At 41.8% G+C, this 19,690-nt stretch overlaps 1 protein-coding gene across 2 annotated transcripts in view; it reads right to left on the reverse strand.

Moving 5' to 3' along the window:
• CHRNA7 (cholinergic receptor nicotinic alpha 7 subunit) overlaps positions 1 to 19,690 on the reverse strand; it is a 126,554-nt gene that overhangs the window by 65,297 nt on the left and 41,567 nt on the right. The window contains exon 3 of one of the 2 annotated variants that reach the window (XM_038532597.1): positions 11,399 to 11,443. The exons of the other annotated variant lie outside the window; for it this stretch is intronic. Coding sequence (XP_038388525.1) covers positions 11,399 to 11,443 — 45 coding nt within the window. The remainder of the gene's footprint in view (positions 1 to 11,398; positions 11,444 to 19,690) is intronic. 2 annotated transcript variants of the gene reach the window in all.

Raw genomic sequence — 19,690 nt, forward strand, 5'->3', positions numbered from 1 at the left:
CTTAAGGGAGATTATTAGTTACATTCAAAGCCAAAAAAAATATCCAGATACTTATTTACATAAGTGAATTGTTATCTACAAAATATAAGGAAACTGGGAATTAAATAATCTCTTCATAAATGACCATGAATAGCATAAAAACCACATTTAAGATCCTGCTGTCACCATGACCACATTCAGACAGTAGCATTAAAGCTAATTCCGGTCCACTGCATGCCCCCAAGCCTTCCCCTCCCACAGCAGATGGGTTTTTTTCTAGCCAAATGAGTAACTGTTTTGCTTTCAAAGTTCTCCACTGAAGGGACACTCAGGAAAAATAAATTCACTTATTTCAATCGGAAAAGAACTAAGCTGGAAAAATGAAGAATATTTATTTCCATGAAACAATTTCATGCAGCTGCTAGGGAACCTCTCAGAACCTTCTAAGGAGGGTGTGTTTTTGGAATGGAGTTCTTATTTTCATGTTGGAATAGTGCTTTTGATGCCACAACCCCAAAATGCAAACAGTCGTTTGATGGTAAAACACTGAATCAAGACAAGGGTGCAGATGAGGACTGAGGAAATAGACATAAATACACCAGCACAGGCATTTCCATACCTGGGGTCCCTTGTCCCAGGACCACACACCCCAGTCCGACCTGGGGTCCACTAGCTCTGTAAAGACTAGTTAGGTAGGTTCCCACCTACATCTGCTATACAAATAGCATCACCAAGCCAGGGTTGCAAGGCTGGCCCATTTGGACTCAGCAGCTCCTATAAATATGCCACAATCAGGGCAGACCCCAGTAAAGGCCCCATCCTATATGTGGTCTCCTTGGGGCCACTTGTACTCTGGAGCTCAGACCTTCTCAGACTTAGAAAGGTATGTGATGCAACATATCTAGTTGGGACTGAGGCAACTCTCCATAATCAAACGTACTATTATTTCTGCAGGAAAACATGCATACTGACACTAAGTCAGAAAAATAAATGCCCCCACTAATATCTATTTCAGTTTGATTTTAAACTCCATGAGTTTGATGCAAAGTTACAAACACAACATCAAGGAAAACAAAAACCCTTTAATTTTCAAAGCTGTTGAGATTTGGGAATTGCAGCCCATGGGCAGTGGATCACAGTGCATGTCCCAGAGATCTCACCATCCTCTAGAGAGAACAGAAAAGCATCCGGAAAGGCTGTCCCACTTCTGGGGCCATCTGAAGTCAGATGAGAGCCAACAGCCTGTGAGTAATGTCACTTTACAGCCATGAGCTTCGGTGAATGAAGAGTTGTTGATGTATAATGTGCTGAAGAATTGTCTGGGGCATTTAGGATGGAAAATCACCCCACTGATATTTCTACTTGATGTGGTTGGTTAGTGGAAGACAGGGGAGGAGAAGGAAGAGAAGGGAAAGGACAGTACCAGGGAGCCAGACTTGTTGAAACTGGTTTGCAGGAATGCCTGAGCATCAACCAAACTGTTTGGTACCTGATAGTAAGTGTCAACCTAGAAATGAGGCCCATTTTTTTTCATCTAAGATCAAAATAGTTGGAAGAATTTTCAAAACACATTTGTATGGAGTTTTCTGACACTAAGTACATGCTGTCTTTTACACCAACAACAAATTCTCTGATTCTCTGGACACCAACTGGGTGTCTAGGCATTGAGTTCTATTTTGATCCTCTACCTGGAGTTATTATCAGAGCAATACTCCCAGATCACCTAGAAGAGTCTATTCTTTTCCTTCTCTTCCCATTTCTGTGGGATCTTTCCTCATTAAATCTTCAAGACCTAATTATATAGGGTTATTATGGGGACACACAAGGGAGAAAGGGGCCCTGGATCTGAAACACACCACAGGAACCCCAATTTTTCCATGGATCTGAGAACTGGCCTCATTGGCACCTGCCTTGAACCCAAGGAAACTTTTGAAGTATGTGTGAATGCACATGCATGAGATATTTATAGCAGGAGAGTGAGAGAGAAGAAAGGGAACATTTTCTTTGCTTTTTCTTTTTTAAGTACACAATGGTATTATAACAAGAAACATATTTGGTCTATGTCTCAGGTTCTTGGCACAGGCCTTCTAAAACCAGGGGAATTCCCTGAGGATAGAAGTGTCTCTTATTATTCATACAGAGACCCTTCTGAGCATACTAGAAGTTATTCCAATGAGGTGAGGTGACTTAGGAAGGGACCTCTAGATCACCTCAGGTTGCCAGCATGCAGCTGGTCATCACAAAGACCAAGCTTTGATTAAAGGGTGGGAACTTTCAGCCCCACCCAATCTTAATATCCAGGGAGAGAACGGAGACTGTGTTATAAAAACTCCTGAACAACAAGGTGAACATATCCAGGTGCTAGGAGAGTTACTAGCCCATGGAGAGCAGAAAAGCTGTGCCTTCCCCACACCTTGCCCTATGCATCTCTTCCATTCAGTTGTTCCTGACCAGTATTCTTTAATAAATTTATTTTTTATTGGTGTTCAATTTGTCAACATACATACTGAGGTGGGCAAAAGTGCCCACCTCAGTGCCCACCACCCAGTCACCCCCACCCCCTGCCCTCCTCCCCTTCCTCCATCCCTAGTTCCTTTCCCAGAGTTGGGAGTCTTTCATGTTCAGTCTCCCTTTCTGATATTTCCCACTTTTGTTTTCTCCTTTCCCCTTTATTCCCTTTCAGTACCTTTTATATTCTCCAAATGAAGGAGACCATATAATGTTTCCTGACCAGTATTCTTTATAATAAATCAGTAAATATAAATGTTTTCCAGGCGGGGCAAGATGGCGGAAGAGTAGGGTCCCCAAGTCACCTGTCCCCACCAAATTACCTAGATAACCTTCAAATAATCCTGAAAACCTGCGAATGCGGCCTGAGATTTAAAGAGAGAACAGCTGGAATACTACAGTGAGAAGAGTTCACGCTTCTATCAAGGTAGGAAGACGGGGAAGAAAGAATTAAAGAAACAAAAGGCCTCCACAAGGGGGAGGGGCCCCGCCAGGACCCGGGCTGAGGCCGGGCAAGTGTCCCCAGGACAGGAAAGCCCCGCCCGGAGAAGCAGGAGCTTCACTAACCTTCCAAGACAGAAAGGGGCTCACAGAGAGTTAAAGCAGGACCCCAGGAGGGCAGGGATGCCCTCAGGCTCCCTTGGACACTAACAGACACCTGCGCGCCCAGGAGAGTGCGCCAAGCTCCCTAAGGGCTGCAGCTGGCACCCCACAGGCCTGGGAGCAACTCAGAGGCGGCTCCCGGAGAGGCTCCCAGCAAAAAGGGCTGCAGGCGGGAGCGCGATTCCACCAGCGCAGGCCCCAGAGCACAGGGCGCCGGGGACACAGCCCAGGATCCGGCCTCCCCCTGGGACAGGCAGAGGCCAGGAGGGCCCAGGACAGCAAGGACACTCCTGACCCCAGGCTGAGCAGATCAGCGGCCCCGCCCTGGAACATCCAGGCCCCTGCAGACTGAGAGCTCTGAAGTTACTGCAGGAGCTGAATCCAGGGCTCCAGAGCTGGCCCCACCACTGTGGTTGTTCCTCCTGGGGCCTCACAGGGTAAACAACCCCCACTGAGCCTCATGGTGGCCTCACCGGATAAACAGGATAAACATTACTCACTGAGCCCTGCACCAGGCAGGGGGCTGAGCAGCTCCCCCAAGTGCTAACACCTGAAAACCAGCACAGCAGGCCCCTCCCCCAGATGACCAGCTCAACCAACGGGAAAAACAAATTATTGACCCAGCAGCACTGGAAAGTTCCAGGGGAAGTCGAGGGATTTACAGTATACAGAATCAGAGGACACTCCCCCTTGTTTTTGTTTTTTGATTTTTGTTTGCCTCCACCCTCCCTTTTTTTCTTTTTTCTTTTCTTCCTTTTCTTTTTCTTTTTTTTCCTTTTTTTTCCCTTTTTTTTTCTTCCTTCTCTTCTCTCTTTTTCTCCTTTTCCCAATACAACTTGTTTTTGGCCACTCTGCACTGAGCAAAATGACTAGAAGGAAAACCTCACCTCAAAAGAAAGAATCAGAAGCAGTCCTCTCTCCCACAGAATTACAAAATTTGGATTACAATTCAATGTCAGAAAGCCAATTCAGAAGCACTATTATAAAGCTACTGGTGGCTCTGAAAAAAAAACATAAAGGAATCATGAGACTTCATGACTGCAGATTTAGATATAATCAGGCAGAAATTAAAAAATCAATTAAATGAGATGCAATCCAAACAAGAGGTCTTAATAACGAGGGTTAACGAGGTGGAAGAACGAGTGCATGACATAGAAGACAAGTTGATGGCAAAGAGGGAAACTGAGGAAAGAAGAGAAAAACAATTAAAAGATCATGAGGATAGATTAAGGAAAATAAAACACAGCATAAGGAAGAAAAATCTACATTTAATTGGGGTTCCTGAGGGCGCCGAAAAGGACAGAGATGTATTTGAACCAGAATATGTATTTGAACAAATCATAGCTGAAAACTTTCCTAATCTAGGAAGGGAAACAGGCATTCAGATCCAGGAAATACTGAGATCCGCCCCCCAAATCAATAAAAACGGGTCAACACCTTGACATTTAATAGTGAAGCTTGCAAATTCCAAAGACAAAGAGAAGATCCTTAAAGCAGCAAGAGACAAGAAATCTCTAACTTTTAAGGGGAGAAATATTAGATTAACAGCAGACCTCTCCACAGAGACCTGGAGGGCATAAAGAGCTGACAGGATATATTCAGGGTCCTAAATGAGAAGAACATGCAGCCAAGAATACTTTATCCAGCAAGGCTTTCATTCAGAATAGGAGAGATAAAGAGCTTCCAAGATAGGCAGGAACTGAAAGAATACGTGACCACTAAACCAGCTCTGCAAGAAATTTTAAGGGGGACTATTAAAATTCCTCTTTAAGAAGAAGTCCAATGGAACAATCCACAAAAACAGGAACGGAATAAGTTCATCATAAGTTATGATGACACTAAACTCATATCTTTCAATAGTAAGTCTGAACTTGAACAGTCTTAATGACCCCATCAAAAGGCGCAGGGTGTCAGACTGGATAAAAAAGCAAGACCCATCTATTTCCTGTCTACAAGAGACTCATTTTAGACGGAAGGACACCTACAGCCTGAAAATAAAAGGTTGGAGAACCATTTACCATTCAAATGGTCCTCAAAAGAAAGCAGGGGTAGCCATCCATAAATCAGATAAACTAAACTTTATCCCGAAGACTGTAGTGAGAGATGAAGAGGGACACTATATCATACTTAAAGGATCTATCCAACCAGAGGACTTTTAACAATCATCAATATATATGCCCCGAATGTGGGAGCTGCCAAATATATCAATCAATTAATAACCAAAGTTAAGACATACTTAGATAATAATACACTTATACTTGGTGACTTCAATCTAGCGCTTTCTACACTCGATAGGTCTTCTAAGCACAACATCTCCAAAGAAAAGAGAGCTTTAAATAATACACTGGACCAGATGGATTTCACAGATATCTACAGAACTTTACATCCAAACACAACTGAATACACATTCTTCTCAAGTGCACATGGAACTTTCTCCAGAATAGACCACATACTGGGTCACAAATCGGGTCTGAACTGATACCAAAAGATTGGGATCATCCCCTGCATATTCTCAGACCATAATGCCTTGAAATTAGAACCAAATCACAACAAGAAGTTTGGAAGGATTTCAAACACGTGGAGGTTAAGGACCATCCTCCTAAAAGATGAAAGGGTCAACAAGGAAATTAAGGAAGAATTAAAAAGATTCATGGAAACTAATGAGAATGAAGATACAACCGTTCAAAATCTTTGGGATGCAGCAAAAGCAGTCCTGAGGGGGAAATACATCGCAATACAAGCATCCATCCAAAAACTGGAAAGAACTCAAATACAAAAGCTGACCTTGCACCTAAAGGAGCTAGAGAAAAAACAGCAAATAGATCCTACACCCAGCAGAAGAAGAGAGTTAATAACGATTCAAGCAGAACTCAATGAAATCGAGACCAGATGAACTGTGGAACAGATCAACAAAACCAGGAGTTGGTTCTTTGAAAGAATTAATAAGATAGATAAACCATTAGCCAGCCTTATTAAAAAGAAGAGAGAGGGGATCCCTGGGTGGCTCAGCGGTTTAGCGCCTGCCTTTGGCCCAGGGCGCAATCCTGGAGACCCGGGATCGAATCCCACATCAGGCTCCCGGTGCATGGAGCCTGCTTCTCCCTCTGCCTGTGTCTCTGCCTCTCTCTCTCTCTCTCTCTCTCTCTCTCTCTCTCTCTCTGACTATAATAAATAAATTTAAAAAAAATAAAAAGAAGAGAGAGAAGACTCAAATTAATAAAATCATGAATGAGAAAGGAGAGATCACTACCAACACCAAGGAAATACAAACGATTTTAAAAACATATTATGAACAGCTATACGCCAATAAATTAGACAATCTAGAAGAAATGGATACATTTCTGGAAAGCCACAAACTACCAAAACTGGAAATGGAAGAAGTGGAAAACCTGAACAGGCCAATAACCAGGGAGGAAATTGAAGCAGTCATCAAAAACCTCCCAAGACACAAAAGTCCAGGGCCAGATGGCTTCCCTGGGGAATTCTATCAAACCTTTAAAGAAGAAACCAAACCATACCTATTCTACTAAAGCTGTTTGGAAAGATAGAAAGAGATGGAGTACTTCCAAACTCGTTCTATGAGTCCAGCATCACTTTAATTCCAAAACCAGACAAAGACCCCACCAAAAGGAGAATTATAGACCAATATCCCTGATGAACATGGATGCAAAAATTCTCAACAAGATACTATCCAATCGGATACAACAATATTGTTGATCTTCACATTTAGAAGAGTGTTTCCTTCTTTCCCTTCCATTTCTATAAAGCACCTGTGAACTCCACGGTCCACACCACCAGCTTTCCTCCTGCCATCTCTCTAGGGAGTCATTTGGTCAGAATATTTTAATCTTTTGGTTAGAATGTAAATTTCACAGCCTTATTATAAATGGCTTAGGAGAAGAAACTGGGTCTCATCTACTTCTGGATCCTTCTCACATGACCCAGTTCAATGCCTTCTACATAGTAGGTACTCAAAAAGATCAGTTGAATAGGTAAGTGAGTTAACAAATTTGAGTTTTAGAACAAATGAAGTTGCATACACTTCTGCAAGTATAAAAATTAATTAAAAATAAGCTGTGCTTGAAAGAAATTTAGAAGTCTCCAGTGACATCCTCCAAAGCAAGCATGTTTATTTATGATGCCCCCGAACTCAATGCAACAAATAATAATGCAGTTACTATTTACCTGGAAAACAATACCCTTTGAAAAAATATTTCCAAATCATATACACTGTTGAAGATCATTTGCTTACTGGGGGATAAGGAATGTAGGCATCAGGAAGACAAATCTGTCTGTGACCTAACATGCAGTGAGCATATTAGGTATTTCTCACTATGTACCATAGAGGATATGGGGAATGTCTGGTTTTATGCTAAAAAGGAAGCATTTGCATTATCTCTCAGAATTCCCAGAGCTTCACCTTCACTACAGCATTTAGATGTTATTTGGAGTTAGCTCCATTTTGTATGATGACACCTTAGCCCTCCCTCAGTTCCTAGGTTGAGTTTTTTGTTTTATTCATTAATTCCAGAAAAATTATTCCAGGGTGGAAGCAATGGTATTCACATGCAGTGGTCAGTATAGATCTGTTCTAAAGGTCAAACTACCAGATCAGGTGTAGGCATGAAAGACAAGAGATAAGGGTGACTCTGAGGCTTCTAATCTGAACAAATGAATACATGGAGTTACCAATTATCCAAATAGAGACAGCTATTATAGGCCCGAAGGGCAGGCTGCTCAAAATGTACCACTTTAGGCATACTGATTATTTTAAATAAAAGTTATTTAGAAGAGTCTGTGCAAGAAGGACACTCAGACCCTCCTCTGTCCCCCTGAATGCAGGAAATAAATTTCTCCCCTGAAAGTTACTCTCCCTACCAGAAGCTAAAGAGACTTCCTTATCACCAGAGATAGGAAATTTAAAGCCAGAAAGGCAATAGAAACAACACTTGTCACTTTTTACTAATTTCCTAGCACAGTCCAAATTCCTTTCAGAATTACTTATTAAATAAAGCTCCCAAAGTTAAGGGTTTTTTGTACTGCCAATTCCTCACAGATTTATTGTCTCTTTGCCTAAAAAGTTCAAAAACTATCTGCTTTGGTCATTTCTGTATGTCTCAATGTCATTATTGGGCCTCCGTGTGCATATAACAAAATTTTATTGTTTTTTTTTCTCCTATTAATCTGTCTCAAGTAAATTCAATCTTAGTCCAGCTGGAAAACTTTAAAGGGTAGAGAAGAATTTTTTCTTCTCTTAACTATGGAGGGGAAAAGTGTAAAAGGGAAAGAAGGGATGGTCTGGAACACACTGGGATCAAGAGCCTACTAGGTGCCCACATTGGGAACACCAGGGAGGAAGTTGGGTTGGTGCTGTTAGCTCCTGAATGGTGTCTTCAGTCTGGATACTGGGCCCTCCAACTCCTGAGCAAGGAATGGCTGGACAGACATCAAGAGACAGCAGACGTGGGCAGCCCAGGTGGCTCAGTGGTTTAGCGCTGCCTTCAGCCCAGGGCCTGATCCTGGAGACCCAAGATCAAGTCCCACGTTGGGTTCCCTGCATGGAGCCTACTTCTCCCCCTGCCTATGTCTCTGCCTCTCTCTCTCTCATGAATAAATAAGTAAAATCTTTAAACAAAAAGAGAGACAGCAGAGGGAACTCAGGAGTCATGAGTGAGTTAGGAGAAAAACCTAAGGAGAGGTTTCCAGACACTAGGTGAAGTACGATTTCAAGAAAGAGGGGCCAATCAACTCTACCCAAACACTCCTGAGAGACCCAGTAAGATAAGAGGGAAAAATCAATCCCTAGAAAAGGCAAAACAATACTGTTGTTCTACCCCTGGTAGGGAGTGTGGGAATAGGGCAGGTATCAGACATCATTTGGGGTTATGGCAAAGTTCTGTTTCCTGAGGGAGATGGTACTCAAGAGCTGAAAGCATTCCCTGGCAGTACACTTAGGGTCTGTTCATTGCCTTGCATGTAAAGTTTTTGCCTTGAAAGACACCCTAGTCAAAGAGCTTCATGAAACATATAAGTGAAAGTGACCACTGTCTGCTATTCTACTTTGAACTGAACTCAAAAATAAGCTAGATCTATAGAAAGATAGATAGATGGCCAACTATGGAATAAAGCAAGAATTGTAAAATGCTAATTACAGAATCTAAGAGGTGAGGATACAGACTCACCATAAATTCAACTTTTAAGTATATTTGAAAATTTTCAACAAAACAATTGGGGGAAAATGTTATTCATAGGATAGCATTCAGCAACCTGAGAGTTAGTAGTTTGCTCACCCCAAGGCTGAGAATGCATGTGAATAGACTGGTGACAGTCAGGGGCAGGCCTGGGTTGGGAAAGGAACTTTGCTGTAAAGGTGAGAAGGAAACCAGAGTCACTGCTGAGGGTTAATGGGGACAACTGAGGTTCATCTGTATGCTAATGAAAATGACCTGCAGACACTATTATGGGGCCACAAGGACAGTTGTGAAAGCAAGGCTCTTGGCAGGGACCAGGAAAAAACCTCCTCCCAGGAGGGAGGGCCTGCCTCTAAGGGGAGTACAGACCCTGTGCCCATGACCAAAGGAGGGAAGCTAAAGCAGGTGTGCACAGGCTTTAGGGTAGGATGTGCTCACTACAGAATGTTACTTTAAATACTGCAGGGAAATCTCCCAAAGGTTCTGTGAGGGATCTCATGTATAGTGAAGCGTCCTCCATGAAGTGAATGTTTTCTTTCTCTCCATTGCCACATGCATGTCTTGTCCTAAAGAAAGACATTTTTCCCATATCTCAGCTCCTATCCTGGAACACTCACCCAAGAAGCAAACAAAAGGTCAATGAAAAATACCAATGTCTCTATGCTAAAAATTGGGTGACAAAAACTTTGAAAGATCAAGTGGGTTATAATTCCCTTAATTCCTTGCGTTCAACAAAACTGAATGAGAGAGAAACTAGTCAAACTGTCAGCTGATACACCCTGATAAAACTATGTGATTTTTGGCATGTCATCTGGAAGAAGTTCAAGGAATTAATTAACATTGCTGTAACAAAATGTCTTTCATTGTGAACAACACATTACTACATCTATTTTTAAAAGTCATAGAATTTACAGTGAAATCTGCATCAGTGTCTCATTTCTGGTAATAAAAAATAGTCATCTATGAATTAATTTAAAACAAAGCCCCATCTTTGGTAGAGAGATGAATGTCACCTTGATGAATTAAGTACGAAGAATCACCATAATCCTAAATCAATCTAGAAGAAAAAAATTAACACTTATTGTCTAAAGGAATAATTTTTATGTAAATATTTACATTTGAGAAAATCAAGACAGAGTGATTAATAAAAGACCTGCAAACAAAATTATATGACAGTAGGATAAAATTTTATGTGAAAAGTGGAAGCGCAATTCAAGTGCAAAGACAGGGACTGTGTGAAATATCCAGCAGTTAAAAGAAGGCCTTCTTCACGTATTTCTTAAGTGAATGATATAGACATAAATTATTATGTTATTTAGGTTCCATTTAAAATAGAGACTAACAGTTTTACTTTCAAAGGTCTGTATTTATAAGTTGCTGGAAGAGACATCATTTGCAATTCATTAAATTGAGGTGAGAATTTTAAGATGTCAAGTTAAAAATCCATGAATGGAATATAGTACTTCACAATTTTTGAAGGGGCCACTAGAAAACTAAGTGTGGAGACCTCTAGTTTAGGCAACTCTCTAGGATACCATTTGCATCCAGAGGGCATGGGGAGTGAGGCAGTCTCCTGAGCCCTAGGACTAGTCAGTACAGATTACAGACATGCTACAGATTTGCTACAGACAATGCAGATCTTAATCTTACTACTTTTCTTGCATGAAGTGCTTTTAAAATTTCTCTAAGTCGGGAGGCCTGGGTGCCTCAGCTGTTAAGCATCTGCCTTCAGCTCCGGGCACCATCCTGAAGTCCCAGGATTGAGTCCCACATTGGGCTCCCTTCAGGGAGCCTGCTTTTCCCTCTGCCTATGTCTCTGCCTCTCTCTCTGTGTCTCTCATGAATAAATAAATAAAATCTTTTAAAAATTTTTAAATAATAAAATTTCCTTAAATCAACCTAGAGGGAAATACAAGCATGTACTGAGCTCTGCACAATGCAGTGAGAAACATCCAAAAGTGGACGTTTTATTTCACATACACTAGTTTGAGCGCAGTGAGGGAGGACTGCCCTGGCTTTTATCAGAGGCTCTCTGCTTCCCGTGCATTTCAAGAATTGGCATCTGGAAAGCAAGAGCAGAAAGACCACAGGAGAGGATTGCCATTGTCTCAACTTACCATCTGCAGCCAAATGTTGGTGGTTAAAACTTGGTTCTTCTCATCCTTCAAAGAAAAAGAAAGAACCATAAATATGGTTTATATGGTTTACAAAAGAGGGAGTGATATCATTATTCATGCAAGAATGGGACTGCTGGGACTCCTGGAGTCTGTGGGAATCAGGAGGTACCAAGTGCTTCCAAATACACTTAAGCAGCATTTCCCCAGAGTTAAGGTTTTCTCTTTATTCTAAAGTAATGCACATTTATTATAGAGCACATACAAAACATGAAGAAGTATAAAGAAGAAAATTAAAACCCCACAGCCCCACAATCCAGAGATGACACTTGCTAATGATTTAGTTTACTTTCCTTTGTACCCTTTACAATAATTTATATGCTTAAGAAAATAAAATTGGGAATAAATTCCATTTTTTAAGACACTCTTTTTTTAATTATTTATAATAGTCACAGAGAGAGAGAGAGAGGCAGAGACACAGGCAGAGGAAGAAGCAGGCTCCATGCACTGGGAGCCCAACATGGGATTCGATCCCGGGTCTCCAGGATCGCGCCCTGGGCCAAAGGCAGGGGCCAAACCGCTGCGCCACCCAGGGATCCCGCATTTTTTTAAAGTCAAGTTTATTGCCAGAATGTATACAGTTTTAAACAAATATAAATATCTCATGCTTCCCTCCCCCAGGAAAGGGAACATAACCTGTTAAAGCTGCCATGCTGTATGCCAATGGTGCTGTTTGGGTTACATTTCTCCTTGGTCACTGTGGATCTGCCTGCCTTTTCTCTCATCTTCTATCTACCAGGAAGTATGCCTAGCCACACACACCTGCAAGGTAAATTCTGCCCTAATGAGTAAACCAGGTTTCAGAACGGTAACACAACTTTATGAAGGAGCTATTCAAACCTGGATCTTTCTGACTCAAAGTCTTTTTCCCCACATTTCCAAACCACCTAAGGATGGGGTCCAGCAGGTCTGTGCTCTAACCATAGCTTTGCTCCAGCATAGGAACCTAAAGAAAATTCTAATCAACATCAGCCTTTCCAATTGGGATGTAAGCAGTGTCTTATCACAGCTGGACAAGCCCAACATGGCCCAGCAAAAGTGAGTGTACACAGACTAATGAGTAAGTTTCATGCAATACTTATACTGAAATGGTGTTATTCAGCATTTGGCACTCAATTCCCAACTAAAGGACTCTAAATTCACAATTGCCATTCTCTCTAGGAAAAAAATATTTATGCCCCCAAGCAGACGTGCCTAGAAGTGGAGACTGTGAGCTCCTCCAACAGGAATTATCTGGCCCCATTAACTGATGGCATACATGAGAACAGACCCAATGGCAGAAAGAACATGGCATCTGCTGAGGCGTGGTCAGAGGGCAGGGATACTAATGAGAAATAAATGCTTTTTCTCATTAAAATAAAAATGTGTTGAACATGTAAGGAATTGGCAAAGATTCTTTGATGCATCAATGCCCCCTGGCTCAGCAGCTCACACTCTGAGCAAATTTGAGAGGTGAAATTGGCAGGTCTAGGTATGTGAATCCCAAAGAAAGAAAAGAGCTGCTTGGGAATGGACAGTGGACAACATCCCAGTAGGGTCCTAGACCACAGTTGTGTCCAGAAGAATCTGACACTTCTTGGCACAGGGAAAATATATCCTATTTTCCAAAATAAATATTTCCAAAATAAATATTTTGGTGATAGAGAAAATATATCATATTTTCCAAAATAAAACATGGTAGTCTTTTTGGTGGAAAAAGTTATATAGCTAACATTTCTCTGTACTCCATACTGAACAAATGGTCCCCGATAGAACCATATATTTGAACTGCATGAGTACTCTAGTTCCAGTTCAATCTCCAATATTATTTGAAAGCATCAATGAACTCTTTTAGGACATATATTCATTGCATCAACTTATTAAGGAGTTGTTATTTTTAATGGACTTAAAATTAGCCAGTGTTCCATTTGGGTGGTTTTCCTTCTAATTGCATCTGTGTCTCAGCTTCTGAGAAAAAGGCTTCTGTGGTTTGGGAGCTCAATTACTACCAATCTAATTAAAAGGCTTTCTTCTTTCCAACATTCCAACTGAAACCTCATTAGAGTGAAACGGAATTTCTGCATATGTAGCAGCATGGGACTGAAGTGCCGGCATTTCAAACTGTAATCAACACTGAGCAGCAGCCAGCCACCGCCCGGGAGCACAACGATGCCAGGTAGGGGAGTCCTCCTTGGAGACTCAGAAGGACCAGCCTGCAGATTGGCAAGGAGGCTGCTATGTGCATTCTCAGGGTGGATCTCTCCTCAGCTTCCATACCAGGGCCACCTGCTGGCTAAGACTCTGGGCTCTCTAAGTCTGCACAGCAACAAGGTATCCTACCTCTTTCCCATTCCCATGAGCAGTGTCCCTTCTCCATCACACAGTGAATGTTTGGGGTTCAAACTTAACCCCCACTGTGATGGTATCTGGAAGCTGAAGCTTTGGAAGATCAGGTCATGAGAGCAGAGCCTCCATGAATGGGATTAGTGCCTTATAATAGAGACCCAAGAGAGCTCTCCTGCGCTTTCTGCCACGTGAGGACATAGAGAGAATATAGTCTATGAACCAGAAAGCAGGTTCTCACCAGAAACCAGATCTGCCCATGTACTAATCTTGGATTTCTCAGCATCCACATCTGTGAGAAATAAATGTGTGTTGTTTAAGCCACCAGTCTGTGGTATGTTCATTACAGTAGCCCAAGATGAAGACAGTACCCCACCACACATAGTCTGACTTTACTCAGCTCCAGATGGGGACTCTCTGCCCTCATCCAGCTGCACTGCTGGAAGAATAAAGTCTAAGGTTCCTAGTGAGGTACATAGCCTTTTCATAGTCCTGTCAAGTGTTCAAGTGTTCATTCATTCATTCATTCATTCATTCAACAAGTGTTTACAGAACACTTCCTGTCTCTGGCATTACTCCATCTAGACTTGTAATGGTAAGAGATGAGCATTGCTCTTGAGCTCACAGAATGTAAAAATGTGAGTTGGGGCTGGGATTACACAACTCAATAGTGATATAATTACAAAAGATGACAGGAAGAGAGCAGAGTACCTTCAGAGAAGATGACAGGGTGGAGTGGCAAGGATGAGCCTTCATTTTTATGCCCTATGATATCGGAAGACCAAAAGACATGGATCTCTCAGGCCATCATTTGTACCATTTGCCCTTCAAGACCTCACTTCTCCTCACCTCCTGGTGAGGCCAGCTCTCCCCCACACCTTCCTCCTTGCTTCTGCTCTGGACTGAGGCTGACTCCTGGCTCACCAGAGGCTCAGGCAGACTTTGTCTTTACATAGGAGAATGTGGAGCAGTGAGGTGAGGCATTAGGGAGACAGATTATAGTTAAGCATGAGGAAGAACCTCCCTGGCCTACTACAGTCCAGCCTACTTCAGGAAATACCTGGCAACCAGCTCCTGGAGTTATAAACACAGAGGACAGCCACATGACTGAAGAGGACATGGACGTCCCTCGGTAGCCCTTCAGGGTTGCAGCTCAGGTGACTCAGAGCCCAGATAGTCTACAGTGGTCAAGTCTCCTACACACCCTGGTGCCCAAGCCCATACCAGCCTCTAGCCCTCCCTTCCTGACACTCCCAGCACACCCACAGTGCCCTGCTTCCAGAGCCTTCTGCCAGAGAGCCTAAGACACAATTCCAGCCTGCATTCAGTAGTTGTGCCTCAGGGTTTGCATACTGCTGCAGATGCCGAGGTAATGTGGAGAACTAGGCACAGAGACCGAGCCACAGAGACCGAGCCTTTAGTTTGGAAAGTTGGCAGATGGATCTGTGGTCCCCAGATGCCTCTCTGGCCTCAGGCATTAGGATGTTCCTGGCAGTATATATAGGGGCTCCACCCCCATCACTCAGAATCTACTTACTTAACCCAAGAGGGAAATATCCCTCCCTTTCATCTGAACATCCTCCACTGACAGTAAAGTCACCATCCTCCTGCACTGCACTTGAGCTGGTTTAAATCCTGAATTAGCTGATGAGGCTCCATTCAATAGCTGGATGACACACTGATCAAACACTAGGATTCCTGTGGAAAGGGGGAATGCTATCTCCAAACCCTAGTCCCAAACCCTGGCCCAACAAGCAGCACAGAATCTGAACATGGGTTTCAGTGATTCCAGACTCTTAGGCTGCCACTTGGCCATTTCTGTCCTGACCCAGCCTGGCAGGATGGCATGGAAGGGCAGATCCCATACCAGCAGAAGACCCACCAGGCTCTAGACTTTCAATCTCAGCCACTCAGATTCTGTGGGTTTAAATTTTCTCTCCTAGGAACAAGGAGATTAACAGTTGCCCTGAACACCTCCCAGAGTGGAAGAGGCAAAGAGAGCATCATACAAGTCATGACATGTGACTCAGTGCCAGTGGTTATCCCTGTGGGGCTACTCTCACCACAGAGCTCTACTGTAAGACTCACACTCCTTCCTGACCCTGGGACCACAAAGGAATAGACAGGACCTGTAGTTGCCATGGAGTCACAGGAAGCCCTTGCAGCAAAGCATCCTCAACGCCAACAAGCCTAATGCCTCATTTTTTTTTTGTTTTGTTTTGTTTTGTTTAATCTGAGCACTTCAGAATATTATTCAGCCTTAAAAAATAAGGAAATTCTGCTATTTGTGACAGCACAGATGAACCTATGAACCTAGCGGACACTATCCTAGGTGGAATAAGCCAGACACAGAAAAATAAATACTACATGATTCCACTTTTATGAGGAATCTAAAATAGTTGAGCTCACAGAAGCACAGAGTAGAATGGTGGCTTCCAGGGGAATGAGAAGTCTTAGTTCATAGGAAAAAAAGGTTCAGCTCTACAAGATAAATAATTCCTGGAGATCTCCTGTGAGACATGGAGCCTATACTTAACAATGCTATATTATATGCCTAAAAATGCAGCCACTCTGGAAAATTGTGTGGAGGTTCCTCAAAGAGTTAAAAATAGATCTGCCCTACGACCCAGCAATTGCACTACTGGGGATTTACCCCAAAGATACAGATGCATGAAACGCCGGGACACCTGCACCCCGATGTTTATAGCAGCAATGTCCACAATAGCCAAACTGTAGAAGGAGCCTCGGTGTCCATCGAAAGATGAATGGATAAAGAAGATGTGGTTTATGTATACAATGGAATATTACTCAGCCATTAGAAATGACAAATACCCACCATTTGCTTCGACATGGATGGAACTGGAGGGTATTATGCTGAGTGAAATAAGTCAATTGGAGAAGGACAAAATTATATGGTCTCATTCGTTTGGGGAATGTGGAAAATAGTGAAAGGGAATAAAGGGGAAAGGAGAAAAAATGAGTGGGAAATATCAGAAAGGGAGACAGAACATGAAAGACTCCTAACTCTGGGAAATGAACTAGGGGTGGTGGAAGGGGAGGTGGGCGGGGGGTGAGAGTGACTGGGTGACGGGCACTGAGGGGGGCACTTGATGGGATGAGCACTGAGTATTATTCTCTATGTTGGCAAATTGAACTCCAATAAAAATAAATAAATAAATAAATAAATAAATAAATAAATAAATAAAATCTGCTAAAAGGGAAGATTATATGTTGAGCATTTGAAAGAAAGAAAAGAGAAAGAAAGAAAGAAGAAAGAAAGAAAGAAAGAAAGAAAGAAAGAAAGAAAGAAAGAAAGAAAGAAAGAAAAAGAATTTTTAAGATGATAGCTTATGGTTTAGATTGTGGGGAGGGTTTCACGTGTATATATTCATCTCAAAACCCGTCAAATAGTATACATTGCATCTGTTTAGCTTTTTCTAGGTCAACTGTACCCCAATAAAGGGACACGTTTTTTAAATATATTTTGATTTAAGCAGCCATGCTTTTTAAATCAATCTCCCAGAATAATCATGTATTTTCTTTGAGTACAACAGTTCTGATGATGTGTAATGTGCTATCTTGCATTTCATGGAGCAATTATTCTTCTGGAAGTTGTACAGCAACATTATTCAACATTATTTTGCAGAGCTCCCAACACTTTTCCTTTGCTTTTTTATAGATGCTTGGAAAAAGTAGACAACAATACATCTCACTGTATCTAAATTCTTGTCTGCAGAGAAAAGTGTTAGATAACATAAATTCCTATTTGTGTAGTCTCTATAGTTTATACCAAGGATTACTTCTTTTATCTAATTTAATTTTACACCAAACATATTTTGTCCTAGTTTTATAGAATAATAAACTGAGAGTCTGTGGTTTTTCCTGAGTCAGCGAGATAGTAGGTCTGACAAAAAAACAAAAAAACAAAAAAAAAACCTCTACTCTTATCCAGAATAAGATATAAACTCCTATAAATCAGTAAGAAAAAGGGCGGACAATCCAATAGAAAGACAGGCAAAAGGCGAACAAGCACATGATTTTTACTACAGAGAATATCAGCAAATAATATCTGAAAATAGCATAGCTAAAACTTCAGTAGACATTTGCATTCTTTCAAATGTCACGTGTGCACACATGCATGCGTACACTTTTCTTTCAACTCATTCAGTCTTGTACCAACTCAGGAAAGTCAGTACTATTATTATTCTCATTTAACAATGGGGATTATCAGAGAGCCCAAATTTAACCTAATATGTCTGTTCTGTTTGAAGTGAGTGTATATCTCCTTTATAATCAGGAGGGAGGGGAGTGCATTAAACTATCAACTGTGAAACAAAACAAGCTTTTGGCCCTGGGTCACACAGCTCAGTGTGGAAGCTGAGATCCAACCCTTTACCTGTTTATCTCAACACCTGTGCTTGAGCCACGATGAGACTCTGCTCCCAATGTCCTAACAGTGAGCACCTTGGTGATGTTAATGAAAAGTGGTTCCCTTTGGTATTTCTATTATACAGGAGTTCTCCAAGAGGAGAACCTCCAAGAGGTCTGGGAACCTCTAAGGTTCTGAGATGCTTTAGAGAATCAGTGAAGTCAAAACCTTTTTCATAATCAGTAGATGTTATTAGGCTGTTTTCCCCCTCATTTCCTCATGAGCACTGAGTAGAGCTTTGCAGAGAGCACATGGCATATGATGTCAGCAGCAGACTAAATACAGAAGATAAGAGAATCCAGTTGCCTTCTATTAAGCTTGGCATTAAGGAGATTTGCAAAATATAAAACAGTGCCACCCTTCTCACTAAAATTGTTTTGCTTCAGTAAATACAGTTACTTTTCAGAAAAATATTAGTTAGATTAACATGGCATGGGTTTATTACAATATTAAGTCAATTAGTGAACTTAAACTGTTTTCTTAATTTTCATTTCTAACATGATAAATATTGATTGATATAACCCACGTAAAAAAACCTGGGGGGGAATTCCCAATAACTTTTATGAAAGTAAAAGGGTCCTGAAGCTTAAAAGCTTGAAAGATGGGGCAAAGGGCTCAGCATTTGTGAAACGTTCTGTTTCCTGTACCTAAAGACCTGGCCCTCTAAGGGTGCAGAGGCCTATTCCATCTCTGTTACCATTTTGGGGTTGCTCGTGGTCTTAGGAGTACAACTGAAAAGTCTAGATATCACAGGCAGACTGGGTGTATTACTAACAAGCTGTGTAAACTTGGGGTGGTCCCTGCGCTTTACCCAGACTTGGTTTCCTCTACATAAAAATAGGAAACTGATTGCCATCTCTCCAGAAAGTTGCAAAGATTAAATGAATAGCACACAAAAAGTGCCTATAACATAATAAGGTTTTCCACTTTTCAATGATCAGAAACAAGTTCCTCTGACACAGGTACTGGGGAGGCTTAGAAGGTTGGCCCACACAGGCAAAATCTCCTCTCTATCTGACTGCCTATCTTTGGAGGTGGCACATAATTACATTAGTTTTATTCTCACTGAAATCTAGGCCTAACAGGTAAATGTCTTGACGTCAATATTTAATTTTCTTAATGTGTTAAGTGTATTCTGTGATGTATGAATGAGAAAATGTGAACCTTTTCAAACAGAATGTGTATAACACAGTTCCCTCATAATATAGATGTGTCTCCTTCTGTCAGCTACTCAGCTTCATGGCCAGCTTGGCCCAGGAACCTCACTATTTTCCTACTGAGGCTCTGGAACTCCTTAATCACTGACCTGGTTAAAGATATATACTTATTTCTAACAGTATTGTTAAGTACTAACAATGGAAATGTGTTATGCTATGGTCCTTTAAAACACAGCACCCTTGGGATGCCTGAGTGGCTCAGTGGTTGAGTGTCTGCCTTCAGTCCAGGGTGTGATCGTGGGGTGCAGCGATCAAGTCCCACATCTG

The sequence above is a fragment of the Canis lupus genome, chromosome 3 (assembly GCF_011100685.1).
Source record: "Canis lupus familiaris isolate Mischka breed German Shepherd chromosome 3, alternate assembly UU_Cfam_GSD_1.0, whole genome shotgun sequence".
NCBI classification, from domain to species: domain Eukaryota; kingdom Metazoa; phylum Chordata; class Mammalia; order Carnivora; family Canidae; genus Canis; species Canis lupus.